The sequence below is a fragment of the Cebus imitator genome, unplaced genomic scaffold, assembly GCF_001604975.1.
Source record: "Cebus imitator isolate Cc_AM_T3 unplaced genomic scaffold, Cebus_imitator-1.0 Scaffold61, whole genome shotgun sequence".
Classification (NCBI taxonomy): Eukaryota; Metazoa; Chordata; class Mammalia; order Primates; family Cebidae; genus Cebus; species Cebus imitator.
Genome location: NW_016107376.1, coordinates 8,463,169 through 8,489,562, shown reverse-complemented (window position 1 = coordinate 8,489,562; position 26,394 = coordinate 8,463,169). Strand labels below are relative to the sequence as shown.

Below are 26,394 nucleotides of genomic sequence, written 5' to 3'. Positions count from 1 at the left end.
ACGAAAATGTGGAAATCAGCATATTCTTTATCTTGTCCCACAAGATTTATGGTCTCTAGCCTAACAGCTTGTTTTCTTACATATGTAACAGGTAGAATGGGTAGAAGGCAATTATCTTGGCAATGCAGGACTAAAAATACTTAAAACAGCAACTTTGCATTTTTGGACTTGCCTTGTTCACTTTGTTACTTTGTACTTTCGAGAAACCCATCCAGGCAACCACTGTCCTTGTCATATGCCTTGGTATTTTCACTGCAGCCTAATCCAGGAGAAAGTGATTTCCAGAAATCAAATGATATGTAGAAATGAACTCCAAGCAGATACGTTTGGGCCATTCCTGTTGTCACCTGTTGGACCCCAGAACCCAGTGCCATTTTGTTGTCATGCCTACATTTGAATTCCACTTGACTTTCTGACTTTTGTCTAGCCTGTGTTTATAAATAATTAAGGTTAGAATGGTTGCACTGCCAGAATTTCTCTTTGGTGAGCGAATTCAGCTTGGTGAGTCAAGGGGAGCAGGCACATATCCATGGTGCCACGTGGTATACCTGTGAAGTAAGACTGGGGGGAATTGCTCAAGCAGAAGACTCACCAAGGTATGGCCTTCTTCCTCAAACCATCTAAGGAGTGGACCTTCATGCTCCAGAAGGATCAGTTCCCATATCACTGAGGGAGAGCTTTCTGACCAGAAAAGGGGCCAGCTTAGCCACTGCTGCTGGAAGGAGCCAGATACCATGTTCTTCTTTTATGCCAACTCAGACCTACTGGGCTGGATTCTTGCTAAGCCTCTATAAGAAGATAGAACTGAGCCTTCAGAGCCATCCAGTTTTTCTGTCTTCACCTACCACAGGATTCCTCAAGGTCAAAGACCAAAGGAGAATTCTGTCCGCCCCTGGTTGAGCTGCATAAAGATGACTGCCAAGTAGTGACAGAGAAAATGAACATCCCTGAAAGGCAAAGGACCAAACGCCCTGCTTTCAGAGAAGTTGTATACCAGTGTTCAAAAGCTTGCCTGGATGACTGTGTCAGCCTTCTGACCACTTCCTGTAGAACTGAGAAACCCTGTTTTTCTAACACTTGCCAAACTGCATGTGAGGGGTGACTTAGGGAGCCATCCCAGCCGTACCTTAACACTTCCATAATTATTACATGTCATTTTATCATGTTAAAGATGATGTTCAAATCCTGTTTTTATGGATGTGTCTAATTAATCTTCATGAAATCCTGAAAAACAGAGAAGGACAGTAGTTATCTCATTTTAGAAAAGAGGTGACAGCTCAAGGGTTGCAACCAGGTCACACGCAGAGTTAATCATTGAGTCACTAACACAGCTCAGATCTTCTGACATTGATTCAATATCAATTAATATTAATGGAGCAGTGTGCGTGGGCGGCTGGGTGCCCAAGCCCCCTTCCCTTTGCAGAGGGCAATTGGCCTTTGTAGATAAGCACCATCATTTGGGACTTGTTTTAGAGTTTGACACAGAGGCTCTAAGTTTTAGAGATGGCTTGTTAGCACATGCCAAGTATTGTCTATGCAACATCACAAACAAAGCCTTTTTATGTCTTTTCATGGCGGTATCTCACACAGCACACTAACCACTCTCCAAAACCAAACCTTGATCCTCTCGTCAACTGCCACTAAACCTGCTCCTCCCCCAGGGTTCCTCATTCCTGTTCTGGTCACCACCGTCACCCAGCAGCCAAGACAGAACCTGAAATTCATCCCTCACTCCACGTGTCAGAGCTGTCAACAGGCTTCATGACCTCTATCCCCAAATACTCCTTCCCTTCTCCATCCCCACTGCTCTCCACCTGCGTGGTGTCTCCACCGCAGAGCCTCTCTTGCCCTTGCACCCCTCGCAAGGTCATCCATTCAACACCCAAACCAATCTGCTCATGTGACTCTTCTGCGTGAAACCTTTCCGTGCGTGTGTGGTTGTCACAGCCCACACCAATTTCTCTGACCTCCTCTCCTACCCTTCTCCCTCTCATTCACTCTGCTTTGGGAGGCTGGGCTGGTGTTCATTTGCTTAAAAATAGGGTGTATACCTGTTTTCACCCCAGGCCTCTAAACCTGCTTTTCCCTCTGCTAGAACATTCTTCCTTCTTCATCAAATGCCTCCTTCCCAGAGAGGTCTTCCTGACCACCCATCTAAAGTAGGGCCTCAAAGCTTACCCCAGCTCCCCGCCACTGTCACTCTTAAACAATTACAATTTTTGTCTTCTCTAGAGTCTGTTAATACCTGAAGTTATTTGTCTGTATGTCTGTCCCACAAGAAGATAACTTTAAAGAGAGAAATTATCTAGCAACTGCCATATCCTTAGAGCCTGCTACAGTGACTGCCACGTAGCAGGTGCTCTGTATATATATGTATATATATACATATATATATATGCACATTTGACATAAATCTATTAAACATACATATATTTATGTGTGTGTAATAGATTTATTTCAAATGGAAGTAAATTTGAAATCTGTTTCATATATATATGTATGTATATATGTATGTTTAATATTCATACATATATGAATTTGAAATAAATCTATTAAACATGTGTACATATATATGAATATGTATATTAAACATACATATATACATATATATGTGAATATATATATGTATGTGTATATGTATGTTTAATAGATTTCTTTCAAATGGAAGCTTCCAGAAAGATGAAAAGGGCTAGGTTTGAATAAACAAATAGAAGTCATTTCCCTCTTAGGCTGCTGTGCAGAATCAAGGAGTCTGTAACTGTTAGTTGTTCACCTGGGAGTAGGCCAGCCCTGGACCTCCAGTGGAGTAGGGAGAGCTTATTTATGTCCTCTCATTCTCTGTCACATGCACACACATATATGTACAACCACCATTTTGCAGAAGAGAGAACTGTTGCCTAAATAGAATCTAGGAACCAATGAGCTGGGTTGAAATGCTAGCCACACCCTCTGTGGCCAGAGCCAAACCAAGCCCTTTATGTGTATTGCAGTCAGGCAAACTCTATCTTAGACGTAGCAAGCTTGGGCTCAGATCCTGACTCTGTGTTGACCTCGACTTGAGGGTTTTCCATTGCTGGCGCATCATGACTTCACAGGAACAGCCTGGCCTCTGCCTCGTGGGGGCGGTGTGGGTGAGGTCGATCTGTTTAAGTAGATTCCCTTGTTGCGCACCATTGCCCATTTTTATTGAAAATAATCCAGTCTGGGGCTCATGGCTTGCACAGTGGCTGAAGTCTTTAGAAACAAATCTTTGCCACGTCCCAAGGGTGAGGGAGTGGTGTGGACAGTCCTGGAGAAGGTGACAACTCGGAGAATGTGACATCCCTCTGTGGATGGAGGCAGCATTTCTTTCGTGCCACCATCGTACTGAAAGGGAGGCAGGTCTCTTACCCTGATGCTGTTTCTTTGGGGTGAATGGTTGAATTTGTGGAGGGCCTAGGAGCCTGTGCTCTTCTTTCCCTGTGTGTGGGTGAGTCGTTTGCCCTGCTGTCCTCTCCCAGGGCCTCTTGGTAGCCACGGCCCCTGCCCCATGTGGGATCCTGATCACTCTCTCCTGCCCACAGCTCCATCCTGAATCTGCCAGGGGAGTCGACACTGCGGAGGGACTTTCTGAGGCTGCAGCTGGCCAACAAGGAGCGTTCTGAGGCCTTGCGACGGCAGCAGCTGGAGCAGCAGCAGCGGGAGAATGAGGAGCACAAGAGGCAGCTGCTGGCTGAGCGTCAGAAGCGCATTGAGGAGCAGAAGGAGCAGAGACGGCGGCTGGAGGAGGTGAGGACCTGCTCGAGACACCTCTGACCCCAAGCCTCTCAGTTGTGGTCACTCCCCAGGTGATCCCCAGGAGCTCACATCCCACCCTTGAGCACAAAGAGCTTGACCACAAAGGCAGATACGCCCTGAACGCTCTTACAGACAGAAGCCTTCCCTTGCTTTTTGTGGTGATGTGGTCATTTCAGAAAAGCAGGTGAAGGCCGTCACCACTTCTTGTCTTGCCATAAATCACCTTCTCAGCAAGCTTTACTTAAAGTCACAGCACCTCCCTCCAGCACGCCCTATTGTCCTGCCCTGCTTTATTACTTTTACATAGCTCTTAGTACCTTCAAACATACTCTACACGTCTTTTTATGCGCCTGAATGTCCCTATTGGAATTTTCGTTCCATCAGGACAAGGGGATTTTCTCTCGTTTATTCCCTGATATATCTCCAGCATGTAGGATATGCCTCATAAGTATTTGTGGAATGAGTAAATTCATATATGAATGAATGAGTCAGTAGTTGAGAGGTGAAATACAGATGTTAACTAGATCACAGTGAATAAGCAGGTAAGTGGAATTTCAAGTATGGAAGAGTGAGATCTGCCTGTTAATGCTCTGAATGCTAGCAAGAGTGTCTCACAAATCCTTTCCCAGACATCCCTTAGGACCCAGGGCCTGCACTGCAGCTTGTGGGCAGACCTGCCTTCAACAGCAGACACTGCTTATCTGTGTGGAGAGCCATACTGCTAGCCACAGTTTCCTGCATGCTTTGTCCTGGGCCAGACCTTCACCTTGTGGTCTTACAGACATTTGTTAAAGCCTTCTTCCCAGAACTCTGCCCCAATCTCTCAGGCTTCCTTCCTCTGCCAGATAAATCAAAGCCTTTAGACAATTAGGAAACTGAGAGTACACAGCTATGGGGGAAGTTGGGCAGCAGATGTAAGGTGCACTAACTGCACGGTAATGGGATAGTAATTTTACAGGTTTCCCAAACACCAGCTTGCTTCTCATTAACGGGTTTGCAGCAATTCACTTGCTTTGTCAGGTGGCCACTGCCAAGTTAGAAGGGTGGTGAATTGCAGTCTCTAGGAGCAGATTGCTTTTTAAATGGTACATCAAGGTCCAGCCTCCCTGGTTTAAATCAGTGAGGGCCTCGGTTCTAGTTTGCAGTAAATCCCATCAACCTCATTATGTCCCTTGAATATCAGTTTCAGACCAGCAGCAATAACACTCAATGGTAGTAATTATTGAGTGATTTTAGTGTGTCAAGTACCAGGCAGGATGCCTTGCTTCTAGCCAGTATCTCATCTACTATCCTATCTCTTTTCATATATCCATTATCTCTCATGCAAATCTCATGTAATCCCCATTTGACAAAGAGGAAACTGAGGTTCAGGGAGGGAAGTAATTGGTCCCATGTTGCCAGGTACTGTGTGCAGTACTTTACACAAATTGTCTCATTTAATCCTCACAATAATCGCTAGTCTAAAGATAATGCAGCTGGGTCTTATAGAGGTTAATAACTTGCTAAAGGTTGAGAAGAAAACCCGGTTTCAAATCCGGAGGATTGGCCTGCAGAGCCTGAGCACCAAGTCACCCCATGTGTTCTGCCTCTCCACTGATAAGTCAGAGTTGACGTGCTGTTCCACATCCCTCATCTGGCCTCTATGTCTGTGGTCTTTTACCCTGAACATTTAAGGATTTCTGCACGAGGGCACAGAATCTGTGCCCAACAGATGCTTACCTTTGACTTGGTTCCGACTCATGCTCCCTGTCAGACCTTTTGCCAAGGCCTCCTTTGTGTCCCTTCTTCTGTGACATTTGCTTGAACCTCTACCATGGAGCAAGTCAGAGTTCAGCTCACTGAGGCGTGTGCATCCACAGAGACACACCCGTTCAATCCTGGCTTGCACAGAAGACGTCAGCCAGCATGCGTGAGGACACAAGCCTTTTGCTATGCGTTCCTGTGGGCATGAGCCTTGGTTCCATACCAGAAGCAGCAATGTGTCTGGCCACCAGCTTTCTCTTTTGATCCTTCATCTTACTCTATAGCACAGTGGAAAAGAGCAAGGAATACTAAGTACTCAGACAGCTGGAAATTCTGAACCTCTAAGTCACGACATTCTCTGCCACCAGGAACTCTTCTGTCGTGTCCTGCTCCTGGCAGGTCTCCATCCATGTCTCTTCCATCCAAGGTCAGGGGACCTTGGTGACCACTTGTGTTTCTGGTGTCCTGAGTAAGAGCTTGGATTACATCGTCACATAGAAACTGTTAAAGCCCATAGTTCAGCTGCAGAATTCAGCTTCATTGTGAGTGATTTTTCCCTTTGTAGGAAAAACATTCCTACTTTCAAAAAAAAAAAAAGGCCACCTAGCTACCCCTTTGGTCACACAGGACTACGTAGGTTGTAGCTTTTGTATTTGGTCATCTCAACTGTCACCTCCTACCAGAGGGTTTCTAAGGAAGCCCTGTACATCCTTTGCTATTTATGAGCAAGCATGTGGATTTGGCTAAGCTCTAAATCAGTGCCTGTATATTCTTAGAAGGACTTTGAATATACACTGAATGTGGTCATTTATCAGCTTTATGAGAAGGACATGGCTTCAGGCCAATTAAATGGTGGAGAGAAGACTCAGCTTTTGACTAATGTTGAAATACAACCTATAACTAAATTCCAGGAACTTGATTAGCCCAAGCTAAAGTGAATGAGTCCATCAATAGTGAGAAAAAATACAAGGAGGACCCCTTCCATTTTTACTCAGCTCGACAGAAGTTTCTATTACTTGGCATAAATAAAATACAGCTTATTTTATTCTGTATCATGGAGTTAGGATCCAAGAATGGGAGCCTTGCGGGGTTGAGACTTCCATTCTGGTAATATTGAGCAAATTTGTGGTGATGTTTGATTCTGCTCAAGAGTTTTGAAATGATATTAGTGATGTATATATGTGTTTCAAATTGTTGAGAGCATTGTATCCCTTCATTTTTGGGTGAGTGTCTTTAAGTCACAGGAATGAATCAAATAGACCTCAGAAGCACCTGCTCCCTGGTAGTAAGTTTTATTATTCTGAAGTTTTCAAGACACCAGCATCTCATGTGGCACCCTTCAAGACCATCCTAGCATTGTCCAGTTATAAAAATAACCAGCTCTACCTGGCCAAAAAATATGCTTCTATGGCTCCATCTCATGAATTGTTTTTAAAGAGGTCTCCCCTGTATCTTATTGGCCAGTAATCATGAAGCAATAATGTGCAGAAGAAGATCCTGGCAGTCTAAAAATGCAAACCCTCTATAAGCCTCTAACTTTTTATTGTGAGTGACTGGGGCTTTCAAGGATGGTGGACTCAATTGTTGTTGTTTTTAAGTGTGAGGTTGAATTAAAACCTTTTCCCTGGGTCTGTAGGTAGTCGTTTGACAGATACTTAGGGAAGACCTCTGTTGTGTAAGCAGCATGCTAGACACTAGACGTACAGCCTCCCATCTTGATGATTAGATCTGTGAGGGAAATGGGCACTAAGCAAATAATCCGCCAAGTAATGGTTTATCATCATGGCAATGACTGCCGTGGTGGAGGAGAGTGGCACGCTAAGTGAGCAGGCCACGGGGTGGGAGCCTTACCTGGCTTGGTCAACGTTCCACTAGAGAGGGAGTGGGGCAGAGAGAGATACCAGGCAGGGAAGCCACGGCGCAGGCGGGCAGGGCTGTGTAGACCACGTTGATTACTTTTGAATTTTATTCTAAGAAGAATGGGAAACCACTGAAGTGTCTTCACTAAGGGAAGACCATCAGATCTGCCTTTTTCAAATGAAACTTTGGCTGCCACAGGGTAAGTGCTAGAAAGAAGCAAGAGGAAATGGAGGAGAAAAGTTAGCCCAGGCCAGAGGGTGTGATGCCCTGGACAAGTGACGGTAGAGTGGGGATTGAGAAAAGTGGGCACGTTTGAGACAAATGCACCTGCGGACCATGCAGGATGTGCAGGTGGATTAGACACTAGGGATGAGGAAGAGCAGCCGACAGTGACAGCCGTAGTGCCATCCATGCAGCTGGATTATGTAGAGATGGCCGTAGAAGAGGGGTCGAAGATGGGAAAATAGGAATTATTGGTTTGTGGTAAGGAAAGTACACATGAGAAGAGAAGAGTGTGAGCCTAAGCTCTAAGAACTCAGAATAGGTGAGGAAAAGACAGCAGAGAAAATTGATGAGGAAGTGGAAGGGACACAGTGAGAGTTTGATGAAAAGATTTAGTATTCAAGCATAAGGATGGAGTTAAAGGGGCCAGCTCTGAAGAATGCTGCTCAGAGGTCAGGAAGACAGGAACATCTTTTTGGTTTCAAATGACAAAAAGGATATTTAAAACATAGTTTTTATGTAGTGTTCCCTAGAAATGCTTTCATTTCAAGCAGCCTGGCCAGGGAGTCAGCAGATCTGCACTTGGAGTGAAAAGACGCCAACTTTTGAGGGCCACCGTGTGCTACTCCCCGCGTGCCCTGGCAATTCTCCTTTTTCTCCCCACACCTCCACTTCCTGAGCCCTGCAGGGAGGTCAGTAGCAAAGCTTGTTCCCACCACCAAAGTCGTCCTGAGGATTAACCAAAAAAAATGGATATGAAAGAACTTTATTGACTGCCAAAATCTGGACAGACCTCACTTTTGAGGACTTGTCAAATTCAGCTTAAATATTTCTGACAAGACCCACGTTATGCTTGTGTTGCAACTTTTCATGATTCCGTGCCCATCCATTGGCTGTCAGCTTTTTGTTCAAATTCTTTTTTATTTTTTGAGATGGAGTCTCACTCTGTCACCCAGGCTGGGGTGCAATGGCATGATCATCTCAGCTCACTGCAACCTCTGCCTCCCGGGCTCAAGCGATTCTTGTGCCTCAACCACCCCAGTAGTTGGGATTATAGGCATGCTGTACCACACCTAGCTAGTCTTTGTGTTTTTAGTAGAGATGGGGGTTTGCCACATTAGCCAGGCTGGTCTCAAACTCCTGGCCTCAAGTGATCAGCCTGCCTGGGTCTCCCAAAGTGCTGGGATTATAGGCATGAACCACCATGCCTGCTCACCATTCACTTTTCTCTTAGCATAATCAAGCCAGTCTCACAGCAGCTGTGCAAGCAGAAGCCCAAACCCAGAGAAGTCACTAGTATGGAAGGTTGTTCTTTGGAACCTTAGTAGCTTCTTCCCAATGCTCCTAGACACCCCTACCCACAAAAAAACAGTGGAGAGGTGGTGGGGAAGCTGCAACTTTCTTTAAGAATCACAGCACAGGACAGCATATTGAAGCTCTGGAAAGCCCTGGGACAGCAGAGCATTTGGTAAAATTCTATTGACCGTGAAGTTGTAGTTTGCTTAACAGCATGGACTCTAGAACCTAAGACTGCTAGGGGTCAAATCCCAGCTTTCTCCCTTATTAGGCATGTGAACTGGGTTCTTTAACTTTTCTGTTTTACAGTTTCCTCATCTGTAAAGCTAGAAATAACAACAGCATTTACCTCACAGGACTGTTGTGAAAATTAAATGAGTTAATTCATAGAAAGCCTGCTGACATCACCAACACATAATGAGCCCTCAATAAATATTAGTTGTTATTGGTGTGGATGCCTTTGTCTAAAGTCAGAGAAATGAATTTCTAAATTTGAACTTCTTTATGTGTTGCAGAAAAATGTTTTTGGATTTATTAAAATAAATGTAAATAAGTAAGCTTCTTTCCATGCTTTGGGAAGAATATTTGTTATCATACTGGGAGGAATTCAGCTATTAATGATGTATGTCTAATAGCTATTAGATGGCCAGATTTAGGTTCACATAGAGGTAAAGTACACTATCTTTGCAGGCCAAGGCCAAATTAATCTTAGCTGTGTGGTCTTGAGCAAATTACTTAACCTCTCTGAACCTCAACTTCCTTACATGCACATTTGGTAAAATAATATTTACTTTTCAGAATTGTTGAGAAGTAAATGAAACCATAAATACAGAGGGCTTGGCACAATGGCTGACACAAAAACGGGATTTATATTCTTGGGTGAATATTTTATTGTTATTTTGGAACTGATGATTTCAAAGTATAATACTGTTAATTTTGTTTTTTATTTCAGTGGTGCTTTCTGTAGATAGCATTTTCCCATTCCCTGTCTTCTTTAATTCCTTAATGTACCTTCCCTGTTTAGTGTAAAACCTCAACTTTTCCATCCACTTTTGAAGGCATTTTTCCAGAGCACACTTTCATTATGTCTTGCTGGGCTGTCTATCTGCTGATGATTTAACCAGCAGTACTGGCCTTGTCGGCATAAGGAGGCAGCCCATTCTTCGTCCTCTTGCAGATGTCTTGTTTAGTAGCGTCAACTGTCACCTTAGGAAGTCTTTTTTTCCCCAGTAAAACCTAGATGACCTTCCCTGGAGAAACTGCCTTCTGATGGATTATCTTATCAGTATTTCTTGCTGTCATTTCCAACACTGTATAATTATGATCGCATCATTGCCACCACGTGGCTGCATGAAATCTCATTTCCTAACAATAGGCAAGTGAAGTTCGTAAGAAACATAGATCTTGTGCTGAGTGAATAATCAGCTTCTGGCATCAGGGAATTAATACCTTACAAGTGACCCTTTCACCGAAAAGGTTGAGAGTGTGGCAGTTCAGGAAGAAATTGCCTGGGTTTGAATCTCAGCTCTTCCACGTACTGCCCTTGTAATTTTGAGCAAGACATGACTTCTCTGTGCCTCAGTTGGACCATTTATAAAATGGGATGTGATACATACAAACCACTTAGAACAGTACCTGGCCCTGAGTAGACACCTAAATAAGTTGAAGGAGGGTGTTACACGTGAAGGGAAGAATCTTGTTTCTAGTTACCTGCTTTGTTGTTGCTCCCCTGGGTCATCTCTTTCCAGGGAAAGGGCTTTTTTGTTGTCGTTGTTGAAATTTCAAAATATTGATTGAACAAAAGAATAAACATAAGCCCCAAAGAAAATATGACAAACTTCATACATAAAATGTCATTTTCCCCTAATTAATATAATTGCTTTCTGTTCATGGTTTACAAAATGACTGATGTTTCCCTTCTATCCCTTTGTACCTGTGTGTATCTAGCAGAAATGTTCTTAGCTCTGGCTATGGGCACACAGAAACTTGCTATTTATGATTATGTTCAAATGTTTATTTCCTTTCCCCACAAGAAATTGGGGGACTGGCACTGTCTGGATTGATTACAGGACAGATTCTCAGGGCTTGAAGTTGAATGCAGCCAGAGGGCAGAAGCAGGATACAGGAAAATCGGGTGGGTTTGTACCAATGCAGCATTGCCACCCACTGGACCACTGTCCAGGCCCCAAGCTAGAAAAAAAGTACCCTGAGCGAGAATAATTTCCCCATCTCAGAGCCTGGAGTGTTAACACATCAGCACTGCCAGAAGTGGCCCTTAATTCACTTCATCATTAACCACAGGTGTCCCAGTGTGTCCTGTGAGCGCTGGCTGGCAAGTTGGGGGCAGCCCAGCCTTTTATTCCTGGATGTCATTAAGATTGAACACTTTCTAGCCGGGCTTTTGCTCTGTTATTTCACTAACTGAACAAAAATTATGAAACAGCTGGGAACCAGCCTGGCAAACCGGATGCTCATTGTCCAGGACAGAGCGTGCCCATGGGCTTTTGGATAACGGTCAGTAATCACATGCACATGTAAATCACACTTGTGCTTCAGGGAGCCATGTCATCTGCATGAATATAAGGAACCCTACCTCCCAGTGGATCTCAGAAGGGTTTCATGTTTTAACTTATGTGCCAAAGGAGCTCTGACTTTGTCCGCTTTGTCACCTGGATCCTGTAATGGGAGGGGTTTCCTGCCAAAGTGCGGAAGTTGGGCAGACATCCCTATCTTGTAGTGTAAAATGCTACTGAAATCCGAAGTCCTTTTGCCCAGGCTCCTGCCTGCACTTTTAACACATAGGAAGGTACGGTACGCTAGTGTTCTATACCTAACAGCATTTCATACTGAAAAAACCTGGGAGTTAGGCGATTACTGATCCTTGTTGTATCCAGAGTACCTTGCATGGAAAGTAGGGATGGCTTTTTAGTGCCGACACGGAATGGACATCACACAGACTACCCTCTGTCGTCTGGGGTCTTCACAGAACCTCCTTTATTACAGCTAGTCTATATGTTTTGTGTGTCCACAGTTTTCTTAGTTATTCCTAACCACAGAACTATGACCAAAAAATAGCTTCACGTGAAATCTTATTTCACGTGACATTTAAATTGAGTTGCTTTCATTTCAATTCTTGCTTTCTTTAGTGAGTGGTTTTATAGAATCATAGAGGCTGGAGAATATTAGGGACCTCAAAGGTGATCTCAGCCCATCCTTAAGCAAATATTCCTTTTTCTGTATTTTTCAAACAGGGTTATCTACCCTGTTTCACATGTAATCTCTCCTTCTATGTTCATGGGCTTGAGGCAGCACATTCCATTTTTTATTTACTCCTAATGTTGGAAAATGTATCTTTTTTTTTCAAGCTTTCAAAATCATTTTATATTAAATAGATGAAATAATCTTAACCCAAATAATAAATACCAACTTTACCCCAAATGGAGCTGGTTAAGGTGATGGTTTGTTATTTGTGTAAGACTTAGACATTTGTGATCAGAGGTACAACTCTTGTTCTTACCAATATATTGATTGTTATTCAACTATTCTTAGTTATTTCTATTTAATTAGCCAGACCATTCTTAATATTGATTGTACACAAAATTTTAAGACATATACAAATTTGAGAAAGACCTACTGCTAGTTCCCCCTATGGACTGCTACAACTAAATACAAATGCCGTCAATTGTTTCTTCAGGAATCATAATCATTAGCTTCCTCTATATTATTATTTATCATTGCATCAGTCTAGTCTCTTACCTTACACTAACAATATTGATTCTCTTGCCTATGCCATCTCCATTAATCAATAAAAGCTTGGTGACATTGTTTACTTTATCAGTATCAAGCTTAGCTGCATACTCCATGCTAAGATCCAGATGAGCTTCAAATTTAAGTTATTCCATCTTTTTTTTTTTCCATTTATTTATTTTATTGCATTTTAGGTTTTCGGAAATTTATCTTTTTGCTGATTCAAGTTATTGTGATATCCCTGCCTTAATAGAGGTCGTGCCAAATAAAACTGAAGTGTCCTGCATGTCTGCCCCAGAAAGGTGTGCAGACACTAATAATGCTTTTCTCCAAATGTTACCAGTTCCTGCAACCTTTCTACATACAAGTTTGCATCTTTAGTATCATCTCAGGAGTACTGGAGTTGCCCTTTCTGTAAACACTGTATTAATAAACTGGTTTATAACTGGCTTGTCTTCATAGGACTCAGTCTGAGGGTCTCATACTAAGACTTCAGAATGATGACAGTAGGAATTTGGGGGTTTCATCTGCACTTGACTTTCACGCTAAAATTCGGAGCCACAGGTACTAGGGATATCCATCAGGCTATTCTTGCTCCTCTGTATCACACCTGGGAAATCCCATGTGGTGGTTCTCCCTGGAGAAACTGGGGCTCAGAGATAATAAGGAGCTTGTGAGCAATCTCATAGACTAGCATCCGTAGAAGAGGCAGGATGAGAATTCTTCCGGAAGCCTCCATGAAGCTCGGTGTGTCTAGAACTGCCATGCCTCTTTCTGTGCACATAAAGACCAGCTTGCAGACATGTGCTTGACAGTGCTTAGCCATGGGGCTGTCTGCTGATCAAAAGCTGGCCTGTGAACCCAAAGAAAAGCCTGCATTTAGGCAGTTAATTTTTTAGGAAAGCTCTCAAAGAATAGGTTGAATGGTTTGTCTCTCATGGTGTAAAGTAGGTATAGAAAAAAAGGAATGAGGCATGTCCAGCCTGTCTAGCTTTCTCAATGTTCTCCGGTTACTATTTCTGCGAAGGAAAGGTAGGTGACGAGTAAAATAGAGGGGAAAATGGCAACTTTAAAAAGCATTAGACAGTGTCTTTTACTTTGTATATATGGATGTGTCTACCTGCTTCCTGTGGACCCATAAGAGGCAGCATGGCAAGAGCCAGACACAGAATATAAGTCCTGGCCTTGCATTTAACAACTGAGTGAGCTTGGGCCTAGATGTGCCTCAGTTTCCTTATCTGTCAAATGGGGGTGATGACAGTACCACCTGCCTCAAACCGTTTTGGTGAGAATTAAATGAGTTAGTATGAGTACAGTGCTTGGAATCACAGGATGCACCATGTAAGTGTTCTTCATTATTATTCATAGTTGCTCTTACTTTTATTTCACTGTCATATAATGAACTCAGAGGTGCCAGACTGCTTCTCCATCACTCTGAGTCCTTACAGAAAAAAAGATCTGGAACCTCAGTTTTAGTCACAAGGAATTGTGCCCTTACCCTGTAGTCATTGGTTTGCAATGATCTTTCCAAAACCAAAACTTTAGCAAATGTTAAATGGGAAAATAGAATGCCTGGAAGCTGGAATGCCTCTGATCACAAGTATAGCTCCTGTGAAGCTTCTACAGAACAGTCCTGTTTAAAGTGAGGGGGCACATGTGATGTGCAGCCAATTCAAAAGACCACACTGGGTCCTTTCATTCTGAGTATCTTTGAACAGAGAGCCCCTGGGTTGAAGGGATGGTTTGAGGTACTTCCCAAGGAGCCTGACTTCATCTTGCACCAGCCGTTTTCCTGTCCTCTGGAGGCCAGCTCAGGTCTTCCACAGTCACAGTGGGGTTTCCTCTCACCCCTTTCAGGAGGTCTCCAAGGGCAAATAAGAATTCTGCTTCGTTTCGCTATCGTTCTGAATGGTTAGTAGATTTTTGCTTTGCAATGTAGCATATCCTTGCTCAGACTTTTAGAATGAACAGATTGGCAAGATTACCCCCTTGTTGAAAGTTTAGCTGAAGGAGATTTACTTAAGGTCAAACAACATTCACTCTTTCACCAGATACTCACAGAGCACTGCTATGTGGTCTTCAGTTTCATGTCAGTGGCGGTACAGGACCAGAATCTAGTCTTAGTGTTTCCAAATCATTTTATTCTTTCTCCAACCCTGTTGCCCCTCTTGCCTACTCCCCTCTCTCAGTGACACATTGCCTGGCAGCCATAGGATATTAATTCTCAGATGTGGATATCACTTGCGTCCATATAATGGGAAGTGTGATGTATATAAAAGATGAACCAGGACCACGCTTTGTCTCTCATTTTTTTGCTTATATTCTTCTTCATGACTTTTCCTTATTCCAAAAGGACTTAAGGTGGCTTAAAGAGATTAATAAGTAGTTAAAAGTAAAATAAACAAGGAGACAAAGTAGAAGGGAATATGAAGTAGAAGGGGGAAACAAGATGCAGGCAGGAGTGGGGTCTGTGCACAGAATACCTGCAAAACAGGGTATCCAAGCGCTGTTGCCCGTGGTGCTCACCAGCCTGCTCTGAGGCCTGACACTCGAGAAAAGGGACAGATGTGAAGTGGTTGAGATTCATGTTGTCCATCAGATAAAAGTAAACCAGTTACTCGGGCGAGCTTTCCGAGATCACGCTGAAAACTGTACACTTGCCCAGGAAGTAGTGCAATGAATAATGTCTGAGGCAATATCCCTGGCATAAACGCAGTGGTTAGCTTTATTCGGCTATTTTGAAGACATCCTAAAATGCAATTTTATGGCATTGCAGTTCATCAAAGTCACTTCTACAAGAGCTAGAACACCCTGGTGTAGGTGCACACTTCTGCTTATCTAAAGTAATCTAAGAAGGGCATTTAAAGGTGTGGGGGGAGACTGCCTCCACAGCCCTCATGAGGAACACACATGAGGGTTATTTCTTACAACTAGATCTCTCATAACAGTTCAAAATTTAAGGTTTGAGGTGATATTATCTGACAAGAATTTACAGATTAAAAAATTCCACATAGCCAATTTGGGATAAATGTATTGAACAGGGGGACAAGATTACTATTTCCTCATGAAAATCAACTAACAAATTTACATGCTTGAAAGTCCAGCCACACAGCCTCTGCCTAGAGGTACCCTGAGGGGAGCATCCACAGGGAGAGTCAAAACTGTCCCCAATAGATCCCCAGATCTGGCAATCCCACACGGGATGTAGAGCCAGAGAAGGGGAAGTCTGTGTGTTCAAGAGATAGCTGTGCTCCTTTGTTTATTGCAGCACTGTTCACGATAGACAAGAAATTGAATGAACCCATGTGTCCATCAGCGGATGCATGAATAGAGAAAATGTGGTACTTATCCACAAGGGAGTACTATTCATCCATAAAAAAGAGTGAAATTCTGTCATTTGCAGCAACACAGATGAACCTGGAGGACATCATATTAAGTGAAATATACCAGGCACAGAATGACAAATACCATATGATCTCACTCGTGGAATCTAAAATGTCATTCTCATAGAAGGAGACAGTAGAATAATGATTACCAGAGGATGGGTAGTGGTGAGAGACTGGTCAGTGAGTACAAAGCTATAGTTAGACAAGAGAAATAAGTTCTGGGGTTCTATTGCATAAAAGGATAACTAGAATTAACAATGTATTACATATTTCAAAATAGCTATAAAAGGTTTTTTAATACTCTCATCACAAAGAAATGTTGTGTTTAAGATGATAGATATGCTAATTAGCCTGAGTAGATCATTACATAATTTATACATGTGTCTAAACATCACATTGTACCCCATAAACATGTCCAGTTATTACATCTCAATCATAAATATTTAAGAAATGTTAAATATTTAAAGCCTTTCTCTAACATTTAAAATGAGAAATTTTAAATATTTTAAAATAGTAACAATTGTACTAAAAAATAATCATGCTTGGTGAACACCAACAGAAGACAGAAGGAACAAGAAGGCTCTGATTACCAACTCCATCGAGTAAGGCAACAATGGTTTGAGCCTGGAAAGCTTTAAGAGAAGCTTCTATCCATCATCTCCCCACCAGGAAAAAAAATTAAGAAACTTATAAGAAGCCACTGAATGTGCAGTTTTAAGTAATATCACTTTTGGTAATGCCTACAGGAAGACATGGATGAAAATATACTTCTAGGCAGTTCAATATAGGTGGAGAATCTGCCAACAGTTTTAGAGCAGTTGGTTGAAGCCATTCTTTTTTGATAGCAGGACCAGTATCTTCATTACACATAATTTGAATAAGATCTAGGAATACTATTTGATTCTCTGCTGCCCTTTTTTTTTTCCTTTATTTTTCGTGCCTTTCTTTAAGATGACAAGCAGGTACATGCCAGTGTCAATTGTAGGTGACTCTTTTTAGAAAAACATTCTCCAGTTCTGTCTGTGCGCAACATAAAAGAATGTCCTGGCCCACAAGAGCTACCTAAAAAGGGCGTCAAAGAGCAAAGGTCTGGTACAAAGCTCTGCAGGGCTTTCCCCTCTTCTATTACTTATCTAATTTGCAGTATTCAGCACAACAAATACCAGTGGTGGCTGGCCTGCTATGGAAACAACAGGACATAAAAACAAGTGGAACAGAGACCTGGCCCACAAACAGCTTTCAATCTAGATTGCAAAGTTGGTAAGAGACACTCAAATAACCATGCTACGAGGTATGGAAAGGTAGCCATACCATCGGTATTGATCGGAGGGAAAATTTAAGAGGATACTGTGTTGTTATCTTTTCTCTCAAGTTTCTTATTCTCTTCAGCTCAATAAACTCTTAGGTGCACCTGCCAGGTGCCAGGCCCCCGTGTGAGGGGTTAGGGTACAGCGGAAATCAAGCACTGGCCTTGCCCTCAGAGAGCTGCTTCTAGCAAGAGTCGTCAAAGCTTTGCAAATGTGTCTGCTTGAGGCCAGGGACTTGGTCTTGCGTTGACATGTTTTTGTACATCCCCTCCCTCAAACAGTCCCATGCACAGGAGAGAAAGCAAACGTTTTTTCAGGAGTGGCATTAATATTAAGACGCAGCAGCTGGAAATTGGCAAGGTGCCCTCAGAAGGTTGGGAAAGGGATTTATTTTTCCAACCTCACCACAGGAACCGAAGCCCTGGCAGATGCCTCCATGTGTTAGCGGTGGCTAATCCGAGTGAGATCATTATTAATTATTAGTTACTTTTGAGTGTCTTTCTCAGAAACTACAGAGTGCTTGGGAAGCCCAGACACTCTTGAGTTGCAATCAATACTGTATACACCTTGCACAGGGGCCTGAGTGGCATGTAATTATAAAACAGTATTGATTCCTGGCAAAGGGATTTAAAATGTACAAATCCTTCACATAAAAATCAGCTAACTCTTCAAAGGGCTTGATTATTTCCTTTTGCTTAAGAAAGAGATGGATGGTTGGAGTAAGAAACTTGAAATGTTAGCTAAATGTTAGCTAATGATAGAGGCTATTTCCTGCCAGGCTCCAGATCTGTACACATAATTATTTTATTCTCTGTACTGGCACTGATTCACTTTGGTTGAGTGTTGGAAATATCTCTGTTTTGGGTCTGCAATCCAAATTACTCAGTCGGTGCCGATGCTGATGTTTTCTACTCACATCTTCCTGTATTATTTTTCTGTAAAACAAATACTTGCATGTCTGGGACTTGCCTCATGCTGGTGCCCACCGCACTCCTGCTTCTCCTGCTCTTCTCTATTCCATCGTCCAGCGTGCCCCTTGGCCTGGAACTTCATCTGCCCTCCTACAACCTATCATCACAAAATCCTGCCTATTTTGGCCTAATTCTAATTTCTACTTCTAAATTGGCGTCCACCTTCCATGGACTCGATGAATAGGACTCCATTCTATTAGAATGACCAGAAATCGGTATAGTTGTTAGTCTTTCTTCCTCTTGGCTACGTGTCCATCCTCAGCAGTGATTGTGAACATGGACTCAGTCTGCCTTTGCTGGAATCGACGAGGCCCTATCATTTTATGCCTAGATCCACAGAGTGGCCTTGCATTGCTTTTCAGCTTCGAGTCCGGCCCCTTTCCATGACTGATGAGAGGCCTTTTGAAAATGCAAGTCCTATCAAGTCATTTGGCTGCATGAGTCCTCTAATAGCTCCCCTTTGCCTGCAATCCAAGATGGACAAATAATTGTTGACTTGGAAGTGATGGAAACTGAGCCTTAAGAGATACAGTTTATCTCCCAAGACCCAGAGGTTATTGGAAGACAGCAGGTCAAGAGGACTGCTACGGGAGCTCCCTCAGGAAGGCTTCCACATGGGCTTCTTTGGCATTTTGAATATCTGTGGTTGGTTTAGCTGGGGCTGAGACACAGAACTTGTGTATGAAACTATCTCCCTGGTTGTGTAGAGCTAACTTATCAGTGTGAGACAGTCACAATTTATTCTACTCTGGGTACCTCGTGTTTCCTGAGCCATGCAGCAAAGTCTTGTTGAGAATGTTACAAGGGAATGCACCCCCGTGGTATGTCCCCCCCTGAACTTCATATTTGAGGAAAAAGAAATCCTAAAGCCAATACAGGATCTGACACAAAGGGCCTGCCGCCTCTCTCAAAAGGTGCACTAATGCCATGATATATGGGAAAATGCTTGGTAATGTGTGGCAATCCTGTGCATTGCAGGAGGTTTGGCATCACCAGCCTCTCATGCTAAATGCCAGTCATGCTCCTCAGTCATTGAAGCCAGCAGAAATACTCCTCACATGCCCTTACATAGTTGCAAGTGCTCTGGAGATGGGTAATGGCACTGCCCCTACTTAAGAACCACCGGCTCCTGTAACTACTTGGCCTGATTCTAACTTCTAAAATGTTCTCCTTTCCTGAGACTATGATGAAGAAAGATACTCTGTCATCTTTCTATCACTCCTCTGGCTTCTTGATCTTCTGTAATGATTGAGCTCAGATGCTGGAGTCATACTGGGTGTGACCTTGAACAATTATTTAATCTCTCCATATCTCAGCTTTCTCAGATAAAATGGGGATAATAATGACATCTAGTTTAGTGGAGATAAAATGAAATAAAGCATGTAAGCTGTTTATCACACCGCCCACCATTGGAGGCATGGTCATTGCATGAGGTGAGGATGATGACTGACTGATGATGATGATGGCCCCCAAGCATAAGGGTCTTATCGGAGTAAGAAGTTGAAATTAATACTTAATAATGAATACTCCAGAAAACACAGACAAGCCACATGACATGTGAGAAAAGGTAGGGGACTAGGTGGGAGTCAGGAAATCCTGTCGCTCCCTCTACCATCTATTCTTCTGGCTTTGAATGTCACTTCACCTCTTTGACTTTTACATACCGTATGAAATCTCTGTGTTACATGGTGTCAAAAAGATTGAATGACTTAAGCCTTGTGAAGTAATTTCATAAACAGCTTGATGATATGTCATAAATAGCCTGTTTTGCATTGGTGTTTCCCACCCCGACTTGAAAATCCTCACCGGCCGTGGGGAGAACACACTTAACAGGAACTTCTTGGTGACAGTCCACTTACATGATAAATGGCAGGAAGTTATACATGACACTGAATCTCTCTCTCACCCCCTCTCTGCCAGTGTAGCCGCCAGTACCCCAGGGGAGAAGATCCTTGGAGCATTTAGGCATCTCATTAAAAGTTCGTGTCTGGGGTTCAGCAGTTTTTCCTGCTGGCTCCCCGGCACCCCCCGCCGGGGCCTGTTGCCTTCATGGTTGTCTGCTTGTTGCCCTACAGCAACAAAGGCGAGAGAAGGAGCTGCGGAAGCAGCAGGAGAGGGAGCAGCGCCGGCACTATGAGGAGCAGATGCGCCGGGAGGAGGAGCGGAGGCGTGCCGAACATGAGCAGGTACAGCTGGGGCCAGGAGCCCCACCAATGGCCCCCCGGGAGCCCTACCACCAGCCGTCTCTGGAGTATGGGTCACCTTTTCTGAGGAATGCTCAGCTTACATGGGATTTTACTCTTCCTCAAGCAACTGTGCCCACCCATTCAGGAAATCAAATGCACAGCTTTGGCAAGGCCCACCCATTGAGCCTTGCTTCCTACCCAGCCAGAGTTCCCTGACATACCTGGAGCTTCCAGTTCTCCCAACCCTGGGTATCTGATTTGAAGGTAGCATTGAAGCATGAAAAATCAGCCAAGTCCCACTTTTCACTGATTCAGAGGAGCTTTTCTGCTCATGCTATCTCTGGTCTTTATGACTTTGAGTCATTGATGGAGACCCCTCTCTCTTGCTAGAATCACATTCTGACAGCACAGTGGAACTCTGAAGGATGGTTCCATTACAAAGACAGTGCGTGATGACATTCAACAATTGTCTTATCCCTGCTGCTTGCACAGGAGCCTCTGAACTTTATAGCATTGTTAATTCCAGGTAGTCCATAAAGAGAGGAGCCTGTAGTGAAAAGCTTCTACATGTAGCTGGGTTTATTAAAACCAAGTAGTAGCAGTAAAATGCTGAGCCATCTCAGTCAGCTGTTGGAAACAGAGGGGCTTGTGATTTTTTCACTACATTGAAATGAATTTGCTTCAGTGTGGCACGCTCTTCCTGCTTTGTAAGGAGGTATTTGGGTACTTTTTCCCCTCCTTTCTTCTACACTTTACTTAGCAGTTCTTGTCACCTTTGAAATTACTGGTTCGTTTCTCTCTCTCTTTCTGGTCCTCTGAATTCTGTGCTGCCTACCGCTCCAGGAATACATCAGGCGACAGTTAGAGGAGGAGCAGAGACAGTTAGAGATCTTGCAGCAGCAGCTACTGCATGAACAAGCTCTACTTCTGGTAATGGGAGAGCCAAGAGCCAGCTGACCTGCTCTGTGTTCATCTTGCAAGTGTTTATGTGTGTGTGTGTCTGTGTGTCCTTCCAATGTGCCAGTCCAGAAGAAGGGATCTTCCAAGCCTCAGGGACCTCAGAAATCTCATAGAAACTTAATATATTATATGATTGATTTTGCTGAGTCCTAATACATTTAATACAATTGTTATGCATTCTTTATTAACTCTATTTATTTGGAAAACTTGAGTATGAATCTAGCTTTATGATAAGTACAGACTGCTTTTGAGACCCACTGTGTTTATTGCAGAGTAATTTTTAAGGTCACTTGCAACATGATGGAATACAATGACAGCAAAACACACCTCTCCCATAAGAACCCCCCAGCTCTGCAGTCATATTTCATTTACAGACTATTAGCTTTACCCTTACGATGGGAACATTTTGTGCCCCTTGCTCATGCAGCCTCTACTTAAGTACAGTATTTTTTTTATTAGTATTATTATAGTCTGTTCTCCAGGTGGGCTTTTTGGTGCATTTTTTTAAACTGAACTTTTTATTTACTGGCATTCTGTACGTAAGCTTGCTAATGGCCTTCATAGGTCCAAGTTTTATTAAACAAAAGATGATTTAGGCACTATCTTTGGCATTTTATTTAGTTTTTTACTTAATTGTACGTGTTTGAGTGGTTTAATTACGAGATCAGGAAGTGGGTGACTTTTCCTAGGAGGTGTATGCTGACCATTTACATGTCCTCGTTATTGCCATTTTGTCACTTGCAATTCATCAGGGACAAGTCATTTCGTAACTGATGCAGTTTGGTAGGGATTGCCAATTTAAAGCAATGGTGTTTTCATTAAATGACACTTTCTGCTGTAGATACTAACACAAGGCAGTAGCTTATTTCTGTGGCACATCCTGACATCTTCCTGTCATTCTGTTAGTATTAAGATCCCTTGTTTTTTTTAGCGTTATTTTGCCACCATTGCATGCTTAACTGATACTGGCCAGTGATTTCTGTGTGATAATTTGGCCTTTTATTTGCTCCTCTTTCCTCGTCTGGACAGGAATATAAGCGTAAACAATTAGAAGAACAGAGACAAGCAGAAAGACTGCAGAGGCAGCTAAAGCAGGAAAGAGACTACTTAGTTTCCCTTCAGCATCAGCGGCAGGAGCAGAGGCCTGTGGAGAAGAAGCCACTGTACCACTACAAAGAAGGAATGAGTCCTAGTGAGAAGCCAGCATGGGCCAAGGAGGTAAGTAAGCAAGTGTAGCCTCACCCTGTTGGCCAGGCTTTTGACTCTAATGAGTTCGTCTGGTACAAGTGGAGAGTCAACCCAGTGCTGCAAAGTGGGAAAACAGTTCATCGTAAGGCACATGCTTTGCTTTTGGAAGAACCATAACATCATTTCTGTAGAGAAATAGCAAGATACCTTCCCCCATTTTTGGTTCTTTTTTTGTATGTCTTTGTGGTTGCAATGGACTTTTATAGGAAATAACAGAAGATAGAAAAAAAACCTTTTTCTGATACTAATCCGATTGAATTTGTGGCATAAAGATTTTTGTAACCTTTTTGTTGAATAATGTGATTAAGGATTTATAAAATTCTAGGAAGAATCAGTTCCTCTCCGTGCCTGGACGCTGTTCCTCATCATTAACATTGTGCTAACATAACTTTGTTCACTGTGGTACCAGCAGATGCACGGTTGACCTGAGACGTGTGGTGGTATTCACTTTCAAGATCCGAGGTCATTCGTGTTTTTTTCTACACATACTTCCTTCATTTGCTTAACTACTAGACTAAGAAAGGATTTTCAGGAACTTAGCACTATGATGAGCTATTTTAACAAAAACTGCTTGGATGGAAGGAAGAAAAGGCGATAGCCAAACAGATAAAGCAAACAAAATAATAACTTCAGCCAGATCAGCACCCTTTCCAGGGAGTCACTGTATGAAGTCATGTGCATAACACGCTGGTTTTCAGTTCAATCATTATTTCTGGCTCTAGTGATTTCCTGTTTTTTATTGTGATCACAGCTAGTCATTTAAAGGATGTTTGGGGGTTATTTTGTATTTTTATCTAGCATCTTTAGATATTGCTCATTCTCTTTTCAAGTGATCTAGAATACAATATCACTAGAACCAGATTTCTTACATAAGATCCTATTTTTATGAAAATATTTCTTTTTATTCTTCTATCCTTTCTGACACATGTACAGAAAAATACTTCACATAATGTTGTCCTAATGTTAATGATAGTGGTTCATGGGAGGAGGAAGTTAAAAAATGGATTTTTAAAACCTTTTTGAATCTTTACATCGTGCTTAAATCCTTTATATTGATCATGTACTTTTTTGTGAAAATAACTTTTTTCTTTTAAAACTTAAGTGTGTGGAAAACTGTTTTGATTTGAGATGAAGAATTTTTTTTATCACTTTCCCTTATATCTGTAAACATGATACATATTTACCTATGTCTCTAACATCTGCCTCTTTCTCTTAGATCAATAATTCAATTTTGTGATCCTACTCCCAGGTACAGCATCGACCCCTTAATAATCCACCTGTTCTTCTAGCTAAGCAAAATCACTATGCTGCTAAACAGCAGCTGACATGCTTCTTGGCTGGCAGGATGCACCACCTTCCTCTACTGCTAAACCATTTTCTAGCCATGCCAAGTTGAAATCCTCAGCTAAGCCAGACTCACAGCTCCTGACCATGGCAGGTATTCAGAAAAGTGAAAAACTAGCCTCTACAAAGCTAATGGCAGTAGCACCTGCAGGAATTAATGATTCCATATCAAGACTCCTGTTTGAGCATCACCCATGAAAGAAAGATGGACCAGCTTGCCCTATTAGACTTGGTTTGGAAGAACAACTGAAGCCTCAGGAAGTCTCGAGAACCATAGTGAGATCTCCAAAGCCATCTTCCTAAGGATGTAGCCCAACTCAAGAGTTAGGATCTAAGGTCATTTGTGTGTCTTCTCCCAGTATCTCCAAAGTGACAAGCCCCGAGTTGTCCATTACCGCAATTCCGGAGAGTCTTAGAGATTCATGTAGACCTTGGGGCAGGAAGAGCATGAACTCATGCATCTTTACAAGTGCTTCTACTCTTCTAAGAAATGCTGCATCGCTAAGTGACCTCTCCTTGATGCATGACCACTTGGCTTTCAGTGTTCCCAGCCCCAAGCATGAGTTTAGAAGAGGAACTCCTACAGATCGCATTGGAAAAGATCATGATTTTGTGCAAAACATTCCAGAATTTCTTCTTTCCCCTAGACAGCTCCTTCATGCACAAATGTACCAGAAGAGGGGGAAAAGCATGGAGCGGTTTTCACTTCCTTCGTTCAGCCTCTACCCAGCACCTTCTGATTCGAACTTGTCTGCCCCGACTTCATTGTTTTCCAGTTGCTATTTGTCCTCATCACTAAATTTACTGGCCTGTCCTCTCTATTCAGAACTAGTTCATAGCTCCCAAGCTTTCAGGAGACATGGCATTCCTGGAGGCAGATCTTTGCAGATGTCATCAAGGCAGTTTTCTAGACCTCTTAATTCCCTCGTGCTTCCTGGTCAGGCTCCTAGCAGTAAAAGAAACACAGCATTTGAGCATGCAAACAACATGCCTGTGTTATCAAGCACTCCCGATGTGAGGTTCCCCAGTCACCATAAGTCTGGGCCATCTCTGGTGGGTGACATCTTCCAACGTCCTGGCTTCCTGGCATCTGGTGCACTTCCTTTGGGCTTCATGCATTTCCAGAGATAGATGGGAACATTCTTTGGGGATTTCATATTTAGTCCTCTGCTCCTGGGTGTGGTTAACATGATCCAGCTTCCAACTAACTATCGTCTATTCATGAAACAGTTCCCAAGTCTTAGAGTGGGTGATCATATTTTAGAGGAAAAATGAAACATTTAGTTGATAGAAGGAGAGTGACAGTGCTAAATTTAGGGCTGGAGCAATTGATGTACAAATAAGAACAAATAATTGTCTGCCTTGGTTTGAGTCATCATTTTTTAACACCCACTGAAAATGGGAATAAAAAATGAATGCAAGGATCTTTATATTCTTGATCTTTTAATGCTTTTCATCAGCAATATATGAACTTTTCATGTAAAGCATTATTTACAGATGTCTTTTCTCATATTAGGGAGGCAGGTGGGGCACAAAGTGACCAAGCAGTAATATACGTTAGCTATGAACATAGCTTATCAGTATCTTAATTATCAAGTGATAAGAAAACCTGGGTTAAACCCTCTGGAGGTAAAATAAAAAGATGCCGTTTTCTTTTTTCAAATGCACCCTCTGTGCTCATGCCACTGTCTCCTATGGTATAGGGTCTAGACTATTTTGCCCCATGTGCCACTGAAGGTATCACCCAGCTGTCTTCTACCTATTGCCACCTCTTCTGTAATCTGTTCCAGCGTTTGTTTTCTAACTCAGCTCTATGCCTTCTCATCAAGTTGTTTTTTTCTTCTTTACTTACTTTTCCATCTACTTATCCTGTCCCTCATTCCAAATCAACAGTCTTTCGTCAGCAGTGTAATGATCTGATACTGCTTTGTTCTCTGTGTTCTTGTTTCTTTACTTTGTAAAACACAAGTGATCATCGCATTTCCAAGCACCTTTCTGATTAATATGTTGGATGTTGTAGAGCAAATGAAAAAGTTCAATCATTTGTAAATCTTGTGGAGCTCTTCCCTCCCTCCTTTTACTGAGTATTCTTTCTGTCCTGAATGTCACATTGGCCTTGATTTTCAGATTTTACCCAGAAAAGAACATGAATATCTCTGCATTAAAAAGATAGCTTGGAGCTAGGCACAGTGGCTCATGCCTATAATCCTAGCACTTTTGGAGGCAAAAACAGGAGGAACTTGGTAGCCCAGGAGTTGTTACAGACCAGCCTGGGAAACATAATGAAACCTCATCTCTACAAGTAATAAAAAATTAGCTGGACATGGTGGTGCATGCCTATGGTCCC

At 42.6% G+C, this 26,394-nt stretch overlaps 1 protein-coding gene across 4 annotated transcripts in view; it reads left to right on the top strand.

Moving 5' to 3' along the window:
- TNIK (TRAF2 and NCK interacting kinase) overlaps positions 1–26,394 on the top strand; it is a 412,478-nt gene that overhangs the window by 317,030 nt on the left and 69,054 nt on the right. For 2 of the 4 annotated variants that reach the window (XM_017529734.2, XM_017529733.2), the window contains exons 12-15: positions 3,564–3,768; positions 20,385–20,495; positions 21,339–21,425; positions 22,485–22,673. In XM_017529734.2, coding sequence (XP_017385223.1) covers positions 3,564–3,768; positions 20,385–20,495; positions 21,339–21,425; positions 22,485–22,673 — 592 coding nt within the window. The remainder of the gene's footprint in view (positions 1–3,563; positions 3,769–20,384; positions 20,496–21,338; positions 21,426–22,484; positions 22,674–26,394) is intronic. The other 2 variants (XM_017529736.2, XM_017529735.2) reach the window with 1 other exon arrangement.